The following is a 23,213-nucleotide window of genomic DNA, read 5'->3' on the forward strand; positions in this document are numbered from 1 at the left end:
GGGGCGTGGACATCAACTATAGGTGGTTAAAAAAGCAAACCTCTCCTTTAAAGTTTTCCTTTGAAGACAAAGGAGCTTTTATGAAAATGTAAAATGTTTGATGTTTAAATAGCACAAATGGTATCAACAATCTTTTGCTAATTTAAAATGGTTAAAGTTGAAAAAATATAGAAATGGAATCAAAAAGCTGTATACAGCCTGTTCCAGACCGGTCTGCACATTTTAAAGTTTGAATGATGTTTCTAGCTTAAGCGGTTGAAGGATAATTAGTGGACATGTTTACCATTCAACTCTATGGCCTTTGAAATGCACTGGGATTAATGCATTATGGTTTTAGTGTGAAAAGTACTAGCAAAAATGTTATTTTTCAAGCACATTGACCAGTGGCAATCTAGACGTTTTAGAGCTTTTGTTAGTTTTACAGTTTTGGCTCTACAGTTTCCAGAGGAAAGTGAATAATAATAAGTATGAACGATTTCTAAAGTTGCTCTTGATTTCAGCAAGCACACCTTGTAATAAAGTAAATACAACTAAAAAGAAAATAATCTTACCCTAACCAAGTGTTTTTTCAATACCTTGTTTGAGTGCTGAGTGTTAAATTGTCTGATACAAGCTAAGTATACTTAAAAAAAAATTATACTCTCTCATTGGCCTCCTACAGGTTGAACTGGAGACACTGGCAGTGATAAAGTGGATGCAGAACTATAACTTTGTTCTGTCTGCTAACCTGCATGGTGGGGCAGTGGTGGCCAACTACCCCTTTGACAAGTCAAGAGACCCCCGAATCAGAGGCAAGACTACATACGCCACAACCCCAGATGACAAGATATTCAAGAAGGTACAGGTGCATTAAAAAAAAGCTCAGTCAGATTATAGCACATGTTGAAACGTGTGTCTTTGTGTACTTACAGTTGGCCAGGACGTATTCGTATGCCCATAGTTGGATGCATAAGGGGTGGAACTGTGGAGATTTTTTTGATGAAGGGATCACCAATGGAGCCAGTTGGTATTCTCTGTCCAAAGGTGAGTAAAGGTCCTGCATTGATATTTGGATGAACTCAGATCAAAGTGTGATGACCAAAGTATGAAAAATGACAGTTGCTGGTACATTGATAACGTTTGATCATAAAGTTACTGGCTTTTAGTGATGGGATGTTAGGATCTTTTGACTCATTTCGTTCTTTAGATTCAGTAATGCCGAGAGCATGCAGGACCACCCCCTACCGGTGAATGATTATCTAAAAACTTGAAAGAATCATGATTCTACAAGCCTCTTGTTCACAATGGGGGGCATATTGGAGCTGTCATTTATGACTGAGACGGATAAAATTGTGCTTCAAACAATGTACATTTGTGACTCACAACTTGAATTCGGTCTTTTAAGTTCTGTTTTTCCATTGGATGAAATGAAAGACTCAGAGCTACAAAATGGTATATCATACAATCCATTTGAGGAAACAATGGGAAAGTAATTCTGCTTTAAAAGTTGATCAACTTGTAAATTCGCTTTGACAAAAGTCTTTCAATGTTTTGGTACTAGTATTGGAGAGCCCTTTGTCTACGCCCATTCAACATTGTTCACACCCTCTTAAGCCTTAGCCCCACCCATCTCTTTAAGGGTTGACCAAGCATGCTGTACTAACTTGCCAGTTACTTGCAGACATTTGAGGGAGGACAGCTCACTAAACATTACTCGCCCTAGCAGAGCTGGTTAGGCTGTTATGTTATCCAGAGCGTTGGTGACTGCAACTGTGCTGTCAGATTGTCCGTAAATGCAGAGCGTTTCGTGTTCAGAGTGTACACCGGACTCTCTGGCCAATAAATAGGGTTGATCCGAAAGCTCTGACCTCACAATGACATGTCATGCTTTAGAAGCTTCTGATAGGCTAATTGACATAATTTGAGTCAATTGGAGGTGTACCTGTGGATGTATTTCAAGGCCTACCTTCAAACTCAGTGCCTCCATGCTTGACATCATGGGAAAATTAAAAGAAATCAGCCAAGACCTCAGAAAAAATTGGTAGACCTCCACAAGTCTGGTTCATCATTGGGAGCAATTTCCAAACGCCTGAAGGTACCACGTTCATCTGTACAAACAATAGTACGTAAGTATAAACATCATGAGAACACTCAGGAAGGAGACGCGTTCTGTCTCCTAGAGATGAACATACTTTGGTGCGAAAAGTGCAAATCAATCCCATAACAGCAAAGGACCTTGTGAAGATGCTGGAGGAAACAGGTACAAAAGTATCTATATCCACAGTAAAACGAGTCCTATATCCTGTTATGGCTGCGATCCCCATACAGGGACCAACTTCAGAGTGACAACTAAAAATACAACTTCGTAACATTAAACATTCTTGAAAATGCAAGTGTCTTACACCCTTCAAAAGATTAGAATCTTGGTAATCAAACTACGTTTTCCAATTTAAAATAGCTATTACAGAGAACAAATCTCATGCTTTTGTTTGAGAAGAGCAATCAACAACAAACATTTTCCGCCATGACAGTATTTACACATTCACATCTGAAGGTAAAATTATGACTTACATTCTGATATCTTGCTCTTATTTCTCTTCCTGAGGGTCCCAGTGATAAAATGAAGTGCCGTTTTCTTTGATAAAATCAATTTTTATAGCCTAAATCTAAACATTTTGTAAACCGTTTGTGCCGTGAATTCCATCTCTATCCATTTTTTACGTAGCATTCGACATAAACAATCGTTTATCTAGTCATGGTTGGTTTCAGTGCATTCCTCTGGATGTTTGCAACACAGCCAAAATCATTGGTTTTTTTTGCGGGGAGTATTGACTGACGTGAACTGATTTGAAGACAAAGAGCAATGACTACCTTACGCACCAATAATTTTAGCAACGCTTCATTGATTGACTATATTTCTGCCCAATGACCACTGATCTTCTTGAAATCTAGCTGAGGTAAACGGCAGTATGAAATGGTTTGGGGTTGGACCACAATTCCTAGTTTGTCATCGCACGCGCAGGGAACTCCATTCTCGCCTTGACGATCAGAGGAGTTGCTGTAAGGCTTTTTACGCGCAGCTGTATTTCGGAAAGTTGTAATTTCAACGATTTCATTGAAGATGTCATGGCGAATAAATCAGGTAAAGTGAAAGTAAAAGTGAGACAGATTTTTTGTTTGAGGAATCTTGGAGTGTTATGATTCAAACGAACTGAGGAGCTGTTTCTGCAAGGACAGGACGTACTTCTGGACGGGTAAGTGCTAATGCCGTTTTTATGAAGAAAAAATAAATAAATATATATATATATATATACACACAATACAGTGCCTTGCGAAAGTATTCGGCCCCCTTGAACTTTGCGACCTTTTGCCACATTTCAGGCTTCAAACATAAAGATATAAAACTGTATTTTTTTGTGAAGAATCAACAACAAGTGGGACGACATTTATTGGATATTTCAAACTTTTTTAACAAATCAAAAACTGAAAAATTGGGCGTGCAAAATTATTCAGCCCCTTTACTTTCAGTGCAGCAAACTCTCTCCAGAAGTTCAGTGAGGATCTCTGAATGATCCAATGTTGACCTAAATGACTAATGATGATAAATACAATCCACCTGTGTGTAATCAAGTCTCCGTATAAATGCACCTGCACTGTGATAGTCTCAGAGGTCCGTTAAAAGCGCAGAGAGCATCATGAAGAACAAGGAACACACCAGACAGGTCCGAGATACTGTTGTGAAGAAGTTTAAAGCCGGATTTGGATACAAAAAAGATTTCCCAAGCTTTAAACATCCCAAGGAGCACTGTGCAAGCGATAATATTGAAATGGAAGGAGTATCAGACCACTGCAAATCTACCAAGACCTGGCCGTCCCTCTAAACTTTCAGCTCATACAAGGAGAAGACTGATCAGAGATGCAGCCAAGAGGCCCATGATCACTCTGGATGAACTGCAGAGCTCTACAGCTGAGGTGGGAGACTCTGTCCATAGGACAACAATCAGTCGTATATTGCACAAATCTGGCCTTTATGGAAGAGAGGCAAGAAGAAAGCCATTTCTTAAAGATATCCATAAAAAGTGTTGTTTAAAGTTTGCCACAAGCCACCTGGGAGACACACCAAACACGTGGAAGAAGGTGCTCTGGTCAGATGAAACCAAAATTGAACTTTTTGGCAACAATGCAAAACGTTATGTTTGGCGTAAAAGCAACACAGCTGAACACACCATCCCCACTGTCAAACATGGTGGTGGCAGCATCATGGTTTGGGCCTGATTTTCTTCAGCAGGGACAGGGAAGATGGTTAAAATTGATGGGAAGACGGGATGGAGCCAAATACAGGACCATTCTGGAAGAAAACCTGATGGAGTCTGCAAAAGACCTGAGACTGGGACGGAGATTTGTCTTCCAACAAGACAATGATCCAAAACATAAAGCAAAATAAACATATCCAAGTGTTAGAATGGCCAAGTCAAAGTCCAGACCTGATCCAATCGAGAATCTGTGGAAAGAACTGAAAACTGCTGTTCACAAATGCTCTCCATCCAACCTCACTGAGCTCGAGCTGTTTTGCAAGGAGGAATGGGAAATTTTTTTGAGTCTCTCGATGTGCAAAACTGATAGAGACATACCCCAAGCGACTTACAGCTGTAATCGCAGCAAAAGGTGGCGCTACAAAGTATTAACTTAAGGGGGCTGAATAATTTTGCACGCCCAATTTTTCAGTTGTTAAAAAAGTTTGAAATATCCAATAAATGTCGTTCCACTTCATGATTGTGTCCCACTTGTTGTTGATTCTTCACAAAAAAATACAGTTTTATATCTTTATGTTTGAAGCCTGAAATGTGGCAAAAGGTCGCAAAGTTCAAGGGGGCCGAATACTTTCGCAAGGCACTGTAGAAACAATATCTCACCCCATGTTCAAGAATGGACTTTTTCCTCGCTCATTTTACATGATTTGAAAACTAAATTTCCAAAATATTTTTTTTTTAAACAAAGCTATTATTCATTTAGAATTATATAAAAGCCCCTTGGACATTCTCACAGCTAAATTATTAACCACGTTGTTAGCAGGACAATATATTTTGGTCATGGCTCCCGGTGGGGCACAATGGGATTGCCTTGCAGTTCTCCAGCTGTATCCACTGAAACAGTGGTGGGCGTGCGAGGTTCAAGGCACGAGGGCTGGGGGCACGGGATGGGTTGCAGAGTCACGAACAGAAGACGGACCTAGCCCATGGGGAAGGGAGGAGGAGGGGTGAGGGGGGTGGACCCCCACCCTGACCCACTGGATAGCACAAAGCAACACTTTAAGTGGCATTGCGCTAATAATGGCACTGACTAGGGAAACGTTCCCGCTGTTCTTATAACCAGTCCGCCGTTCAAACTAAAACAATGTAACTAATAATGGTGTGAAAAATGCCACTTAGATATGAATTCGGGGGGGGCAGATATTATTAAATATTAAAGCATTAGATCTCTCATTAAAGGCTTTACTCAAATGTTTAACTTAAATAAAAACTGGATTTAATGAAAATTACATGAAAAGCACACATTTGTAAATCCGGAACTCTAAAAGTAATTGGATACCTTACAAAAACTAGATATAAATTATTTGTGACATTGTGGTTACAATAAAGAATGTAAACAAGATGCTGTGTTTTTATTTACAGCAGTGATGGACAGCTGGTGGGATTTTGAAAACAGGATTTTAGAATCCCCCACCTGCAAAAAATGACATTGCGACCAAAGAGAACAGACAGAATGGACTTTGTTTTCATAAAGCCAGATTCTTTCTATGGTGCTACCCGTACCAGGGTTAGAACCGTAACCACAAGAGGACTTGAAAATGAGTGGGAGCTGAGAGATCACCAAATTAAAGGTATTTTGGTTTAAGTCCATTTCTTTAAAAAAAATATATATAGCCTATCATAGAGAGCATCATAGAGCATACAAACATGCCAACAACGATCCGTGGAGATCAGTGGACAAAGGGCTGGAAAACGGACCGCACCAAAAGAAAACGCATGTTTGCCAAGAAAGTGGTTAGTTTTGATAGATTAAATGTGTGTGCAGCATTTGTGTGTTGGAGTCACTTTTCATTCTTAATTAATAAATCCTCTTCGGGCTAGTATTTTCACGCCCAGATGAAAAGCGTGCCCAAAGTAAACTGCCTGTTTCTCAGGCCCAGAAGCTAGGATATGCATATAATTGGTAGATTTAGATAAGAACCACTCTAAAGATTCTAAAACTGTTTGAATCATGTCTATGAGTATAACAGAATTTATTTGGCAGGCGAAACCCTGAGGACAAAGCATCCAGAAAAAAAAACTTTTTGAGATCACTGTGTTTTAAATTGGTTTTCTATGGGGAACTAGATTTATGAGGCACTTGGTTGTAGTTCATATGGCTTCCACTAGATGTCAACAGTCTTTAGAAATTGGTTGATGTTTTTCCTTTGAGAAATGAAGAAGCAACCCTTTCCTTTCTGAGTGTCAAGCCACGTGTACTTTTTTGTTTGGTGCACGCATCCTGGAACTCGCTCCACTTTCATTTTATCCGCTATTGAACACAGTATATTCCGTCTTAAATTGGATTGATTATTTACGTTTTAAAATACCTAAAGTTGGATTAGGAAAGTTGTTTGGACCAAGTTTACAGGTAACTTATTAGATACTTTAGTCATGTTGGGCGAGTTGGAACCGGTGTATTTTCTGAATCACGCGCCAAATAAATGGATATCTTGGGGATATAAGGAAGTAATCTATCGAACAAAAGGACCAATTGTGATGTTTCAGGGACATATTGGAATGCCAACAGAAGAAGATCTTCAAAGGTAAGGCATGAATCACATCGTTATTTCTGACTTTCGTATCGCACCTTCCGCCGTAAAGCCTTTTTGAAATCTGACATGGTGGCTGGATTAACAAGAAGTTAAGCTTTATTTTTATGTATTACACTTGTGATTTCATAAGTTCAATATTTATAGATATTTAATTTGAATTTGACGCTCTGCCATTTCACTGGATGTTGTCAAATCAATCCTGCTAAAGGGATTTGATTCCTAAGAATTTTTTAATTGATCAACCATTTCTATCATAGACTACTGTAATCGAAGGGGGCTCAAGGTGGCACCTTTCTGCTCATCTGATGAATGTGCACATGGATCAGATTCAAACTTTGAAGACTGAGATTGAGTCATTGAAGGCAGACCAGCAGAAAGAGAAACATAATCAGAGGGCAGAGATACAGGCGACAGCTGATGCATTGGTCCAGAGCCATTCAGCATTGGTGGAGAGACAGGCGGTGAATGACGCGTTGAAGAGGGCGAGGAATGAGATGGAGTCACAATCCACTCCAGGCACACCTGTGAGCTCTGGAACTCCACCTCCGACAGGCAGAGTCAACATACCTGGCGAGTTCATCAGGTCGTCGGTTCACCCTGACATTTCCATTCCTCTTCTGACAACAGAACTTGACCAACTGCTCCCCGGGCACAGCAAGGGCCGTCCGGACCGTTATGCTGTTCTGCTAAAGCCTAATAAACAAATGCAGGTGGCTTATCTTCAAAATGATTTATTATCCAAATGTAAAAGCATATACGGTACAGTACTGTATTTCTTCATCAGCCTCTTCATGCTTTCGTTAATAAAATAATGACAAATATATTCTTTCAAAATGCCGATGTTTATATAGTAATGGATCCATAACAAATTACTATGGGAATAAATATCACTGAGTTGCAGAAATATTGGAGCAAAGTTGTCTAATGAAGATAAACAAATGGTTGCTTACTGGAAAAAACCTCTTTCAAACACACACGGTCACGTTGTACAGCGCTGTTATGGCTATTAGCTGGGCTATTTTGGGGGCTTTATGGGCGGCACACAATTGGCCCAGCGTTTCTCTCTCTCTGAAAACAGAAAGAAATGTTTTGGCCTTTATTCAGATTACAATCACTCACTTTCATTTAGTTTTTTAAACAAAATGACCTCCAAAATATCGTTTTATATTATGAAGTTGATGACACAGTCATATACCTACATAAACCTGAGTGACTCACTCATTCATGGCTTTGGATCAAAATAAATAAGTACCAACATTCTTTCTGATAGTCTTTAATAAAGAAATGTTTTGGTTATCCTGACCTGGACACCATGTATAGTATTATAATAGCCAATTGTGGGCTATTAGCAGGACAATATACAACCGGGAGACCCATGAGGATGCTTTTGGTTTTAATTTAGAATCCTCCAATCCTCTATATGTAATTATTGGCGGAGAGTCACGTCATATTTTTCGATATACTGTTGGCCTACCGTAGGCGACACGATTCTCACTAGTGTTGAGTAACCTGCTGTTAAATGTGGCGTAGGTCTTATTTATGCAAAGAGCATATTGAAGTTAGAAGCAATAGGATTTGAAGCAATAGCCTACAACTATTTTAGCTGCTCTGAGACAAGCATGGTGACTGGTCTTGATAAATCAATGAGATTTTTTTTTTTTCATTGAATCTCCATTTGGGTATTGGTTAGACTACAATTAGGTTGTAGAAATGTTATGCTCTTAGTGTAAAATTTATTTAACTAGGCAAGTCAGTTAATCTTGGAACTACCCATCCCGGATCCGGGAGAATTGTCATCAACTACACTAATTAGCATAGCGCAACGGTCAAAAAATATTACTAGAAAATATTAATGTTCATGAAATCTCAAGTGAAATATAGTGAAACACAGCTTAGCCTTTTGTTAGTCACCCTGTCATCTCAGATTTTGAAATTATGCTTTACAGCCAAAGCAAGACAAGCGTTTGTGTAAGTTTATCAATAGCCTAGCATAGCATTATGTCAAGCTAGCAGCAGGAAGCTTGGTCACGAAAATCAGAAAAGCAATCAAATTAACCGTTTACCTTTGATCTTCGGATGTTTTCACTGATGAGACTCCCAGTTAGACAGCAAATGTTCCTTTTGTCCCATAAAGAATATTTTTATACCCAAAATTCCTCCGTTTGCTTGTCATGTTAGGTTCAGAAATCCCCCGGAAATAGCGGTCACGACAACGCCAAATTATTATTTTAAAATTATATCCATAATATTGACAAACATGGCAAACTTTTTTTATAATCAATCCTCAAGGTGTTTTTTAAATATCTATTCGATAATATATCAACCGGGACAATTGGCTTTTCAGTAGGAGCGAGAGGAAAAATGACTACCTCTGTCTTTTACGCAAGAATCACTCTGAGAGCCCTCAGCTGGCCACTTACGCAATGTAGTCGTTTACGCTCATTCTTCAACATAAATGCGTGAAACTACATCACAATGCTGTAGACACCTTAGGGAATACGTAGAAAAAGGAATCTGGTTGATATCCCTTTCAGTGACCAATAGGGGTGCATAGGAACACAACGGTTTCAAAACATGAGTCACTTCCTGATTGGATTTTTCTTAGGCTTTCACCTGCAATATCAGTTCTGTTATACTCACAGACAATATTTTGACAGTTTTGGAAACTTTAGTGTTTTCTATCCTAAGCTGTCAATTATATGCATATTCTAGCATCTGGTCCTGAGAAATAGGCGGTTTACTTTGTGAACGTTATTTTTCCCAAAATAAAAATAGTGCCCCCTAGTTTCAAGAGGTTATTAAGAACAAATTCTTATTTACAAGGACAGCCTAGTCTTTCCTCCCCGTCAGGGAATTGAACCCCTGTCTCCCGTGTGCCCGCACAACAGGGGTATTCTTTAGCTAAATTGCCCAGTACTGTAGCCTACTCCTAACCATCGTCTTGTGCAGTGCCATATTTTCCGTTCCATCGTAATGGAAACCTAGAGTTTTTTTTGTTTTTCTTGGAATAGAAACACCATAATATTAATCTAATTAATTAAGAAAAATGTCTTAAAATCAGTCCCATATTCTATGTTCTGGCAAAAAAAGGTTTTAAATTCTCGATGGACAGCCAATATTGAAGGCTTTCAAATGCTTCTCAAAGATGCCCTCTGGTGGTCAAACAGGCACTAACTAGCATTAATGGTACCAGTGGTTGACAATTAAATAACGTGCCATAGAGTTCTGCGGCACCATGCAAGCTGTGCTGCAACTTTTAAAGGACGAACTACTGTATTTGACATTGTGTTGTTATTTTGCTGAACACTAGATGTTTTAATTTTATTAGGTGAGAAAAAACCTCACCCAAATGTATAGCCCCATTACAAAATATAAATGGACTGTTTGATATATATATATATATGTATGTATGTATGTATGTATGTATGTATGTATGTATGTATGTATGTATGTACATATATATGTATGTATGTACATATATATGTATATATATATATACGCATATTCAGAGCCATATTTGTTAAATTATTTTAGCCAATTATTGACAAACCTGTTAAGATGCTAACTGAGACCTGTTGGAGCCCCCTGGATTGTAGATGAATAGAACAATTCAAAGAAAGTATGCAAAAAAGGTCAGGTGGCTCCAGGATGCTGGCCTTCTAGGCAGAGTTGCAAAGAAAAAGCCATACATCAGACTGGCCAATAAAAAGAAAAGATTAAGATGGGTAAAAGAACACAGACACTGGACAGAGGAACTCTGCCTAGAAGGCAGAGTCAGTAGTCGCCTCTTCACTGTTGACGTTGAGACTGACTCGTTTTGCGAGTACTAGTCAGGCGTCTGTTCTCAAACTAGACACTCTAATGTACTTGTCATTTTGCTCAGTTGTGCACTGGGGCCTCCCACTCTTTCTATTCTGGTTAGAGTTAAAGACAGTTTGCGCTGTTATGTGAAGGGAGTAGTACACAGTGCTGTACAAAATCTTCAGTTTCTTGGCAATTTCTCGCATGGAATAGCCATCATTTCTAAGAACAAGAATAAACTGATGATTTTCAGAAGAAAGTTCTTTGTTTCTGGAAATTTTGAGCCTGTAGATATTCCTATGTAGATATTCGATAAAAATCAGTTAATAGTCATTTACAACATTAACAATGTCTACAATGTATTTGTGATCAATTTGATGTTATTTTCATTGACTTTTCTTTTTACATTTCAAAAACAAGGACATTTCTAAGTGACCCCAAACTTAACGGTATTGTATGTGATCAGTGTTGAGTGGTCCCTGTACTGTACAATCGCAAATCCACTATATGCAAAAGTATGTGGATACCCCTTCAAATTAGTGGATTCGGCTATTTGAGTCACACCAGTTGCTGACAGCTGTATACATTTAGCTCACAGCCATGCAATATCCATAGACAAACATTGGCCTTACCAAAAAACTCAGTGACTTTCAATGTGGCACTGTCAAAGGATGCCACCTTTCCAACAAGTCAGTTCGTCAAATTTCTGCCGTGCTAGAGCTTCCCCAGTCAACTGTAAGTGCTGTTATTGTGATGTGGAAACGTCTAGGTTCAACAACAACTCAGCCGTTGTCGTGGTAATTTCCTGTATTACTAATTGAGGAGAGTTTACAAACGACACACAAGTCAGTTATATTTAAACTTAATATTTTAACATCGGTTACACCAGCATCATCTCAGGAGTTGATGGGCTTGAAGTCATAAACAGCGCAATACTTGAAGCACAGCAAAGAGCTGCTGGCAAAACGCACGAAAGTGCTGTTTGAATGAATGCTTACGAGACTGCTGGTGCCTACCATCGCTCAGTCAGACTGCTCTATCAAATCATAGATTTAATTATAACATAACACACACAAATACATGCCTTAGGTCATTAATATGGTTGAGTCCGGAAACTATCATCTCGAAAACAAGACGTTTATTCTTTCAGTGAAATACGGAACCTTTCCGTATTTTATCTAACGGGTGGCATCCATAAGTCTAAATATTCCTGTTACATTGCACAACCTTCAATGTTATGTCATAATTACGTAAAAGTCTGGCAAATTAGGCGGCCCAAACTGTTGCATATACCCTGACTCTGCGTGCAATGAACGCAAGAGAAGTGACACAATTTCACCTGGTTAATATTGCCTGCTAACCTGGATTTCTTTTAACTAAATATGCAGGTTTAAAAATATATACTTGTGTATTGATTTTAAGAAAGGCGTTGATGTTTATGGTTAGGTACACATTGGAGCAAGGACAGTCCTTTTTCGCAAATACGCACCACATCGATTATATGCAACGCAGGACACGCTAGATAAACTAGTATTATCATCAACCATGTGTAGTTAACTAGTGATTATGATTGACTGATTGTTTTATAAGATAAGTTTAATGCTAGCTAGCAACTTACCTTGGCTTACTGCATTTGCGTAACAGGCAGGCTCCTCGTGGAGTGCAATGAGAGGCAGGTGGTTTAGAATGTTGGACTAGTTAACTAAGGTTGAATCCCCCGAGCTGACAAAGTAAAAATCTGTCGTTCTGCCCCTGAACAAGGCAGTTAACCCACCGTTCCTAGGCCAGCATTGAAAATAAGAATGTGTTCTTAACTGACTTGCATAGTTAAAAAGATTAAATAAAGGTGTAAAAAAAACAAGAGATCTGCCAAATCGGTGTCCAAAAATACCCTAATTAATCGGCCATTCTGATTAAACGGTCAACCTCTAGTTGGTGGGGAAGAACTTGACTGGCCTGCACAGAGCCCTGACCTCAACCCCATCGATCACCTTTGGGATGAATTGGAACATGACTGCGAGCCAGGCCTAATCGCACAACATCAGTGCCCAACCTCACTAATGCTTTTGGGGCTGAATCGAATCAAGTCCCCTCAGCGATGTTCCAGATTCTAGTGGAAAGCCTTCCCAGAAGAGTGGAGGCTGTTATAGCAGCAAAGGGGGGGACCAACCCCATATAAATACCTATGATTTTAAAATGAGATGTTCGACGAGCGTGTGTCCACATACTTTTGGTCATGTAGTGTATGATTGGAACAGTAGCAACAGAACGTGTGATGCAACAAACACTTCTAAACAGCATTGTTGTCTGCAAAGCATCTTAACAATGTTTTGTACTGATGGAAAATAAAGGTCTTTGCAGCTCTATTCCTCAATTTCAACTTTTATTGTAAAAGATAAATGCGAACTTCATCAGCCAAGCATCACATGTAACACATCCACATCCAAACTCATTTCATAAATAAGTCTAAATAACAGGTTGCACTAAGAAAAAAAAACATAAGTTATTAATGACCTAACAGCTAGACTTCTTTACAATGTGCCACATCTTTGGTGAGCGCAAGGGAGAAATGTAATATAGTTTAGGAAAGAGATGTGTCAGCTAAGCTAACAGTGGCTAAATTCTTAATGATGGCAGCCATGTTTGTTTATGTTTGACAAGTGAAAACTCCCTAATCCAAGAATGTAGTCAGTAATACCTTAAGTTCATACAAATGTAACCACGTTTTAGAAGGAAGTCGATAACTGGTCCACTCACATAACATTCAGCACGTAGATGATGCCAAAGCATGAACCTAGATAATCCTGTCTAGCTCCATAGTTTACAATAACTAATTACACCTTCAACCTCTGCACACAATATAGCTGATTACCCGCACACACCATTCAAACAGATCATCTGAACAAACTACGACACTTTGTTGCTTACATGACTTGATCCACCCTGTTCTCACTCTCCTCTGCCCCGACCAGGCTAAAATCTATCCAAGCCATAATACTCATTTGATGATTGCAAAATATCTTCCTCGCTTGGCAACTACGCAGGCATCTGTAGGCTACATGTCCAGTGGTGAGAATATGTTGACATTATGATAAAATGTAGGCACTGCTGTAGCAGTGGGGAGAATACATTTATTACATTTTTAAAAAATTAAATAAGTATTTAGGACGTCAGTGTTTCCCTTAGCCATATGCAATATATCCTCATACCTTGCTCTCACATTGTTTGCTCTCCACTATTGTATCAAACACACTGGACTTAACACCTCAGGTTTTCAGCACTGTCTCACATGCGCAGTCATTCAGACAGGGCAATACCCAAGGCCTCTTTCAGAAAATAATACTATAGATTCTTGCTGCTACAATAGGCAGAAAGGTTAAGAGATTGAGTGGTTAAAAAATACTATTTTATAAAGTCTAATGTGATGCAGAAAATGCGGTCTTGATGTAGTGAGGGCTGCAGAGAATAGCGCAAAATTAAACAATCAAATTCTAGAACGGCATCATATAATTCTGGTACCGCATGCAAAAAGAACTCATGCTGTATGGGCCATTATTAATATTTAGAACTTACGTGTCAATAGGTTAACCAAAGCCAAAGTAATTCCACCACCTAAAAATGTTAAGGCACCCTTTGCTGGCTCTAACAGCCACCCAAACAGTTTGCTGCCTGTTCTTAGTAATCTGATGGAGAGAATTGTGTTTGAACAAATACAATGCTATTGAGTGTCCTTCCCTGACTTACATACAGGGAAGGGCACTCAACTTGTACTGAACTGACTCAGATGACTAATGATTAGCTAAAATAGATGTGGATAATAAGATGATAGTTGGTGCTGTATTGTTAGATGTCAGTGCAGCCCTTGATGTTATTGATCATAATTTGTTATGGCTGTGCATCACCTGTCATCACACAGTCTAAGCCGTTGTGATAAAATATTGAACCAAATATTGAATTTGGCCTTTTCTACTATAGCCCATGGAAACACATTGAATAACACATTCATAAATGGCACAAAAGATAGACAAAAAAATGTAGGATTCATGAGGATTAAGGTTTTGAAGTGTCTGTCCTATATCAAGAAGATATTGTAACGCTCCGGGTGTCGTGGGTGTGAAGTCAGACGCAGGAAACAGAGAGTGCAATATTGTGCTCTTTAATATACTCACGCAACACTGGGTGCTCAAAACCAAATGCCCCAAACACGGGGGACGAAAACAGTACAGCAGAATACACCACCAGGAACAAACACGTTCCTCTACTACATAACCGAAGGTCACAATAATTAATCCCGCACAAAGAAACAGGCACGCCGGCGGTCTAATAAAGCCCAACTAATGACTCACTAACAGGTGCTAACAATAAACATGCAAGGAGGGGGAGGAAAGACAATCAGTGGTAGCTAATAGGCCGGCGACGAGGAGCGCCACCCGACCGGACGGTTAGACTCGTGACAGAAATTGGACAAAGCTCAGGAAATACACTTTTTTTGTCACATTTTATAACACCTTATTTTTGTTAGCACAAAACTACCTCCTACTTCAATTTGTTTGTATGGGTTACCGTCCCGTGACACTTGTGGGGGTCATAGAGCAAAATGGAAAACCATCGCGTTTGTGAGATTCTCCCCTTTCCATAGAGTGGTCATAATAGCTTCTAGGCCAAACCTTTCGGACGCTACAAACATTTTCATGAGAAGATGTCTCACGGTCTGACCAACACCATTGTAGCTCGGTCACCTTCCACCGCAGATGCAGAATGCAGACATAGGCAGATGCGATGGTTTGAACAGTTGTATGTGGGGGATGAGGGTTGCAGTAGATATCTCAGATAGGGGGAAGTGAGGCCTAAGAGGGTTTTATAAATAAGCATCAACCAGTGGGTCTTGCGACGGGTATACAGAGATGACCAGTTTACAGAAGATTATAGAGTGCAATAATGTGTCTTATGATGAACATTGGTCACAAATCTTATGGCCAAAGGGTAAAGAACATCTAGCTGCTTGAGAGCACCCTTACCTATCTATGAATTACATCTCCGTAATCTAGCATGGATAGGGTGGTCATCTGAATCAGGGTTAGTTAAGCAGCTGGGGTGAAAGAGGAGCGATTACGATAGAGGAACCAAGTATCGAATTAACTTTAGTCTGCAACTTTGATTTTTGCAAAGAAAAGGACAGTGTACCGTCTAGCCATACTATTGTATGAGGTGACTACCTCAAGCTCTAAACCCTCAGATGTAGTAATCACACAGTGGAGAGTGGCATTCTTCTTACCAAACCACATGACCTTTGTTTTGGTGGTGTTCAGAACAATGTTAAGGGCAGAGAAAGCTTGTTGGACACTAAGAAAGCTTTATTGTAGAGTGTTTAACACAAAATCAGGGGAGGGGCCAGCTGAGTATAAGACTGTATCATCTGCATATAAATGGATGAGAGAGCTTCCTACTGCCTGATCTATGTTGTTGATGTACATTGAGAAGAGTGTGAGGCCTAGGATTGAACCTTGGGGTTCTCGCTTGGTGACAGGCAGTGGTTGACACAGAAGATGTTCAGATTTTATACACTACACTCTTTAATAGAGTAAGTTAGCAAACCAGGCCAAAGAACCCTCAGAGACACCAATTACTCCTTAGCCGGCCCACAGGAATGGAATGGTCTACTGTTTCAAAAGCTTTGGCCAAGTTCATAAAAATAGCAGCACAACATTGTTTAGAATCAAGGGCAATGGTGACATCATTGAGGACCTTTAAGGTTGCAGTGACCCATCCATAACCTGAGCGGAAACCAGGTTGCATACCAGAGAGAATACTAACTATAGACATCAAGAAAGCCAGTCGGTTGATCATTGACAAGTTTTTCAACACTTTTGATAAACAGGATGAAATAGAAATAGGCCTATAACAGTTAGGATCAGCTTGATCTCCCCCTTTAAATAAAATACTAACCATGGCTGCCTTCCAAGCAATGGGAACCTCCCCAGAGAGGAGAGACAGGTTTAAAAGGTCAGAGATAGGCTTGGCGATTATAGGGGCAGCATTCTTAAAGAAGAAATGGTCTAAACCATCTGACCCAGATGTTTTTTGGGGTCATGTTTAAGGAGCTCCTCTAGCACCTCGGACTCAGTGACAGCATGCAGGGAGAAACTTTGCAGTGGGGCAGGGGAAAAAGAGGGAGGAGCACCGGGGATAGTCGCATTAGAATGGGTGGGAGATGAGGAAATGTTGGATGGGCAAGGAGGAATGGCTGAGTCAATTAAAAAGCTCAGCCATGTAACATCCACATCAACTTTAGGCAGCTGTGAGGAGGAGGGTTTATTCTCCAGGTCCATTTTCCAGAACTTCTTGGGGTTAGACCCACAGAGAGAACTGCTGCTTAAAGTAACTAACTTTGGCCTTCCGGATAGCCTGAGTGCATTTATTTCTAATTTGCTGAACAAGAGCCAGTCAGCCTGAGTATGCATGTGCCGAGCCTTTCACCAAATGCAATTCTTGAGGTGGAGTAACTCTGCAAGATCATGGTCGAACCAGGGGCTGAACCTGTTTTTTAATTCTCATTTTCTTTATGGAGGTGTTTTTGTTAATAATATCACTGAAAATATCAAAACAGAAGGTCCAAGCATCTTCGACAGAGGGGATCAAGCTGATTCTATACCGATTTACAGAGGCCAGGTCATGAAGGAAGGCTTGCTCATTAAAGTTTTTTAGCAAGCGTCTATGACAAATCAGGACAGGTAATTTCACTGAGCAGCCGTTACGAACACAGGCTGTAAAATAGTGATCACTAAGGTCATTTCAGAAAACACCAGACTGATACCTATCAGGACTATTTGTGAGGATAACATTGAGGAAATTATCCTTTTCTGGGTGTTTGGAGTCATAATTTGTGGGATTGGTAATAATCTGAGATTTGAGATTTAATCTGAGATGTAAATCAAAACTGTAACTTGTCCACTCAGGAACATTCACAGTCTTCTTGGTAAGCAACTCCAATGTAGATTTGGCCTTGTGTTATAGGTTATTGTGTTGCTGAAAAGTGAATTAATAACCCATTGTCTAGTGGAAAGCAGACTGAACCAGATTTTCCTATAGGATTATTTTCTATATTGATAAACTCCCCAGTCCTTAAAGATTACAAGCATACCAATAACATGATGCATTCACTAATATGCTTGAAACTATGGAGAGTGGGTCTCTGCAATGTGTTGTATTGGATTTGTCCCAAACATTACATTTTGTATTCACAACAAAAAGTTCATTGATTTGCCACATGTTTTGCAGTATTATTTTAATGGCTTGTTGCGAACAGTATGCATGTTTTGTCTTCCTTCTTTTTAGTCTGTCATTTAGATTATTATTGTTGAGTAATTACAATGTTGTCGATCCATCCTCAGTTTTCTCCTTTCACAGCCATTCAATTCTGTAACCGTTTTAAAGTCACTATTGGCCTCAGGGTGAAATCCCTGAGCGGTTTCATTCCTCTCCCGCAACTGAGTTAGGAAGGAGTCCTGTATCTTTGTAGTGACTGTGTAGTTAAAAACTTCATCATGCTCAAAGGGTTATTCAATTACTGTTTTTTTGGTTACCATCTACCAGTAGGTTCCCTTCTTTGCGAGGCATTGGGAAACCTCCCTGGCCTCCCTGTTGAATCTGTGTTTGAATTTCACTGCTCAACTGAGGGACCTTACAGTGTGTGGGGTACAGAGATGTGTGGGCTACAAAGATGGGGTAGTCGTTTAAAAATCATGTTTAACACTATTATTGCACACAGATTGAGTCCATTCATCTGCATTGCTTGCTGTTTGGAGTTATAGGCTGGGTTTCTGTACATCACTTTGTGACATCATGTAAGTTTGATTGATTGATTGATATTATGTGACTTCTTAAGCACAGTTTTGCTCCTGAACTTATTTAGTCTTGCCATAATACAGGTGTGGAATACTAAGCTTTCCATTTTTTATTAAATTGTAAACATTACAAAAAACATAATTCCACTTTGATATTATGGGGTATTGCATCTAGATCAGTGACACAACTCCATTTAATTCATTTAAAATTCAGGCTAATTGTAACGTTTTGTTTGTTTTGGTGAGCATTTTAGCTTTGTTTTCCTGTATACCCTTCAGCTGTCTGTTACTCTCATTTGCATCTCCAAATTGTTCTTTGTCTTTTCCTCTTAGGAAAGCCATGGCTTGTTGGGTTTGAGTTACAGTGTCACTTTACCCACAGGTTGGTTCGCAGCTCACTCTCTCCCGGTAGCTTGGGTATATATTGATCTTTACCGATTTTAAAGGCTTAATTTAAACTATGTTGTCCAGCTTCTACATATGATGACAGTTTTGATGTGAACCAAGATATTGTGAGATCAAATACCATGTGAGGACATGTTGAATAATAATTACTGTGTAAATAAACATCCACAATATAATCATGTAAGTCAAAAATGTATGTTTGAAACACTGTGCGTCCATACTTGCGAACATTACAAAAAGTTTAAACAAAATGTTTCTCCATCTCAAAATCCACATGAACCCATTACAATCATACATTTACAGTGCCTTGCAAAAGTATTCATCCCCCTTGGCGTTTTTCCTATTTTGTTGCATTACAACCTGTAATTTAAATATATTTTAATTTTGATTTCAAGTAATAGACATTACAAAATAGTCCAAATTGTTGAAGTAAAATGAAAAAAATTGCTTGTTTCAAAAGATTCTAAAAAACAAAAAACGGAAAGGTGGTGCATGAATATGCTTTCACCCCCTTTGCTATGAAGCCCCTAAATAAGATCTGGTGCAAAGAACAATTACCTTCAGAGGTCACATAATTAGTTAAATGAAGTACACCTGTGTACAATCTAAGTGCCACATAATCTATCACATGATCTCAGTACATATACACCTGTTCTGAAAGGCACCAGAGTCTGCAACACCACGAAGCAAGGGGCACCAACAAGCAAGCGGTACCATGAAGACCAAGGAGCTCTCCTCATGTGGGAGACTCCCCAAACATATGGAAGAAGGTACTCTGGTCAGATGAGACTAAAATTGTGCTTTTTGGCCATCAAGGAAAAGGCTATGTTTGGTGCAAACTCAACACCTCTCATCACCCCAAGAACACCATCTCCACAGTGAAGCATAGTGGTGGCAGCATCATGCTGTGGGGATGTTTTTCATCAGCAGGGACTGGGAAACTGGTCAGAATTGAAGGAATGATGGATGGCGCTAAATACAGGGAAATTATTGAGGGAAATCTGTCTCCCAGAGATTTGAGACTGGGACGGAGGTTCACCTTCAAGCAGGACAATGACCCTAAGAATACTGCTAAAGCAACAATCAAGTGATTAAAGGGGAAACATTTAAATGTATTGGAATGGCCTAGTCAAAGCCCAGACCTCAATCCAATTGAGAATCTGTGGTATGACTTAAAGATTGCTGTACACCAGCGGAACCCATCTAACTTGAAGGAGCTGGAGCAGTTTTGCCTTGAAGAGTGGGCAACAAGTCTGATCTGTACCATGATAGCTACTGTTGTATCAATACGTTTTGAACATGACAGTTTACAATCCAGGGTTACTCCAAGCAACTTGCTCAATTTCCACATAATTTATTACAATATTTAGTTGAAAATTAGGGTTTAGTGAATGATTTGTCCCAAATACAACGCTTTTAGTTTTAGAAATATTTACGACAAACATTCCTTTCCACCGATTCTGAAATTGACATGTATAGTGTTGACACATCCCCATACAAACTGGCTTTTACACAAGGCCAGTTGCATGTCATTGGTAAAGATCAAACTTATTCCTTGCCAGCTATTCTGAAACTAACTGCAGCTCTTTGTTAACTGTTGCAGTCATTTCAGTTACTTTAGTAGCTGACGTGTATAATGTTGAGTCATCTGCCAACGGCATCTCGTTAGTAAAGACTGAAAAAAGTAAGAGCCCTAGACAGCTGCCCTAGGGAATTTGTGATTCTACCTGGACCCTCTGTGTTCTGTTAGACAGGTAACTCTTTATCCACAATATTGCAGGCTGTTGTAAATCCAGAACACACATGTTTCCCCAGCAGCAGACTATGATCGACAATGTCAAAAGCCGCACTAAAGTGTAACAAAACAGCCACCACAATATTTTTATCATCCATTTCTCCCATCATTCCTTTGTGTAAGTGCTGTGCTTGTTGAATATCCTTCCCTATAAGCATGCTGAAAGTCTGTTGTCAATGTGTTTACTGTGAAATAGCATTGTGTCTGGTCAAACTATTTTTTCCAAAACTTTACTAAGGGTTGCTATTTGGCTGATTGGTCGGCTATTTGAGCCAGTAAAGGGGGCTTTACTATTCTTAGGTAGCAGAATGACTTTTGCTTCCCTCCGGGTCTGAAAGCACACACTTTCCAGTAGGCTTAGATTGAAGATATGGTAAATAGTAGTGGCAATATCATCCGCTATTATCCTCGATCATTCTCCATCCAAGTTGTCAGACCCTAGTGGCTTGTCATTGTTGACAGACAACAATTTGTTTCACCTCTTCCACACTCACTTTATATTAGGCCCAGCCTTTGGAACTTTGGTTATTCTAGATATGGCTACTATATTTGGATACTGCTTTAAAGCACATTTCTGCAGCATTAGTAAAGATGTGATCAATACATGTTGATGATTTCATTCCTGTGATGTTTGTAACTACCCTGGTAGGTTGGCTGATAACATTAATCTGATTGCAGGCGCTAGTTACAGTATTTTTCTTGAATGGGCATTTTGATGAAAGCCAGTCCATATTTAAATCACCCAGAAAATCGAGGCACAGGAGGTGTCCGAGTTTGTGACAAGAGTTTGTGGAGTTCGTGACAAGAAATTATGTAAATAAATGTTACACAACATTTCTACACCATAATTGTACTCTAACCAATACCCAAACGGAGATTCAGTCAAAATAAAAATCTCATTGATTTATCAAGACCAGTCCCCATGCTTGTCTCACTGCAATGCAAAACGGTGCTAAAATAGTTGTAGGCTATTGCTTCAAATCCTATTGCTTCTAACGTCAATATGGTCTTTAAATATGTAAGACCTACAACACTTAACAGCACATCACTCAACACTAGGGAGACTCATTTTGCCTACCGTAGGCCTACAGTATATCAAAAAATATGACGTAACGCTCCGCCAATAATTACACATTGAAGATTGGAGGGTATTTCTGTTATTCAGTGATATTTATTCCCATAGTAATTCATTATGGATCCATAACTAAATAAACATCTGCATTTTGAAAGACTATTTTTATCATTATTTTATTAACAAATGCATAAAGATGCCATTATTAGTTACATTGTTTAAGTCTGAATGTGCAGACTGGCACTAAGAACAGCGGGAACGTTTCCCTAGTCAGTGCCATTATTAGTGCAATGCCTATTAAAGTGTTGCTCTGTGCTACCCAGTGGGGCAGGATGGTTGTCCACCCCCCTCACATTTCCTCCTCCTCCCTTCCCCATGGGCTAGGTCCGTCTTCTGTGCGCGGCCCATCCCGTCCCCCTGTCCTCGTGCCTTGAACCTTGCGCGCTTTCAGTGGATACAGCTGGAGAACTGGAAAGCACTTGCGAGCCATGTGCGCCACTCGGGAGCCACGTGACCAATATATATTGTCCTGCTAATAAGAGGGTTAATAATATATCTGTGAGAATATCCAGGGGGCTTTCAAATAATTCTAAATTAATAATAATAATCGCTTAGTTTTCAAAAATTACGTAAAATGAGTGTGAAAAAAGCCTGTCTTGAACATGGGGTGAGACATTGTTACTAATTTGTAAATAAAGCCAGTTTGTTTTTTAGAATGATTTATTTCTGTTTTTAGAGGGAGAGGAACCAAAAACCTACAGTCATCTCATTGGTCTCCCAGTAGAGGCTGGCACAGGTATTGAACCAGCATCTGTAGCAACACAGCTTGCATTGCTATGCAGTATCTTAGACCATTGCACCACTCATGCACTGTACAATGTGACTGGTTAGCAGTGGGCAAAATAAAATAATAAAAACCTTAGTGTAACAACAGGTTCAGTAAGTAATACTGAAGTTGTGTACAATTATCAGCTTCTATTTAGGTTTATGTCACCCATTCATTGTCAGAGACACAGTAGGACCCAAAAGCATAATCAGTGCTCTTTACTGCCCCTTTGCGCTGGTCTGGAGCAATGAAGGGGTGACGCAGGGTCCTGTACTAAACCACAAATTACCTCTAAGTACCACAGCATAATCGCTAAACTTTTAGTGGAGCAACCACAGCAGGCCTATACTGAGGTCAAAATTACCTGATGAATTTCCTTACATTTATTAAATCGGTAAAATTATGGAAAAATACATTGCGGGAGGGAAGAGCTGGATCCACTTCCTTTACTCCAAACACAAGAATGCTGGCCCCAATATTTTGGGATCTCTGTCATGGAGTGATATTCAAAGCTCAGGGTAGATATTCACTTTGAATAACCTCTGTTTGCTTTGAATGGCTTGTTCAACAGCATCGGCCAACGAACCTCCAGCTGGTTATTTCCATATTGATGATTTGGATATTGCTGATCTCTAATAAAGGAGATT

At 39.5% G+C, this 23,213-nt stretch overlaps 1 protein-coding gene across 2 annotated transcripts in view; it reads left to right on the plus strand.

Annotated features, from left to right (window-relative positions):
* cpn1 (carboxypeptidase N, polypeptide 1) overlaps positions 1-23,213 on the plus strand; it is a 156,883-nt gene that overhangs the window by 103,596 nt on the left and 30,074 nt on the right. Inside the window, exons 4-7 of one of the 2 annotated variants that reach the window (XM_021565593.2) lie at positions 662-838; positions 912-1,023; positions 3,162-3,233; positions 22,477-22,536. In XM_021565593.2, coding sequence (XP_021421268.1) covers positions 662-838; positions 912-1,023; positions 3,162-3,233; positions 22,477-22,536 — 421 coding nt within the window. The remainder of the gene's footprint in view (positions 1-661; positions 839-911; positions 1,024-3,161; positions 3,234-22,476; positions 22,537-23,213) is intronic. The other variant, XM_021565595.2, reaches the window with a different exon arrangement.

This window comes from Oncorhynchus mykiss, chromosome 16 (genome assembly GCF_013265735.2).
Source record: "Oncorhynchus mykiss isolate Arlee chromosome 16, USDA_OmykA_1.1, whole genome shotgun sequence".
In the NCBI taxonomy this organism is placed as follows: domain Eukaryota; kingdom Metazoa; phylum Chordata; class Actinopteri; order Salmoniformes; family Salmonidae; genus Oncorhynchus; species Oncorhynchus mykiss.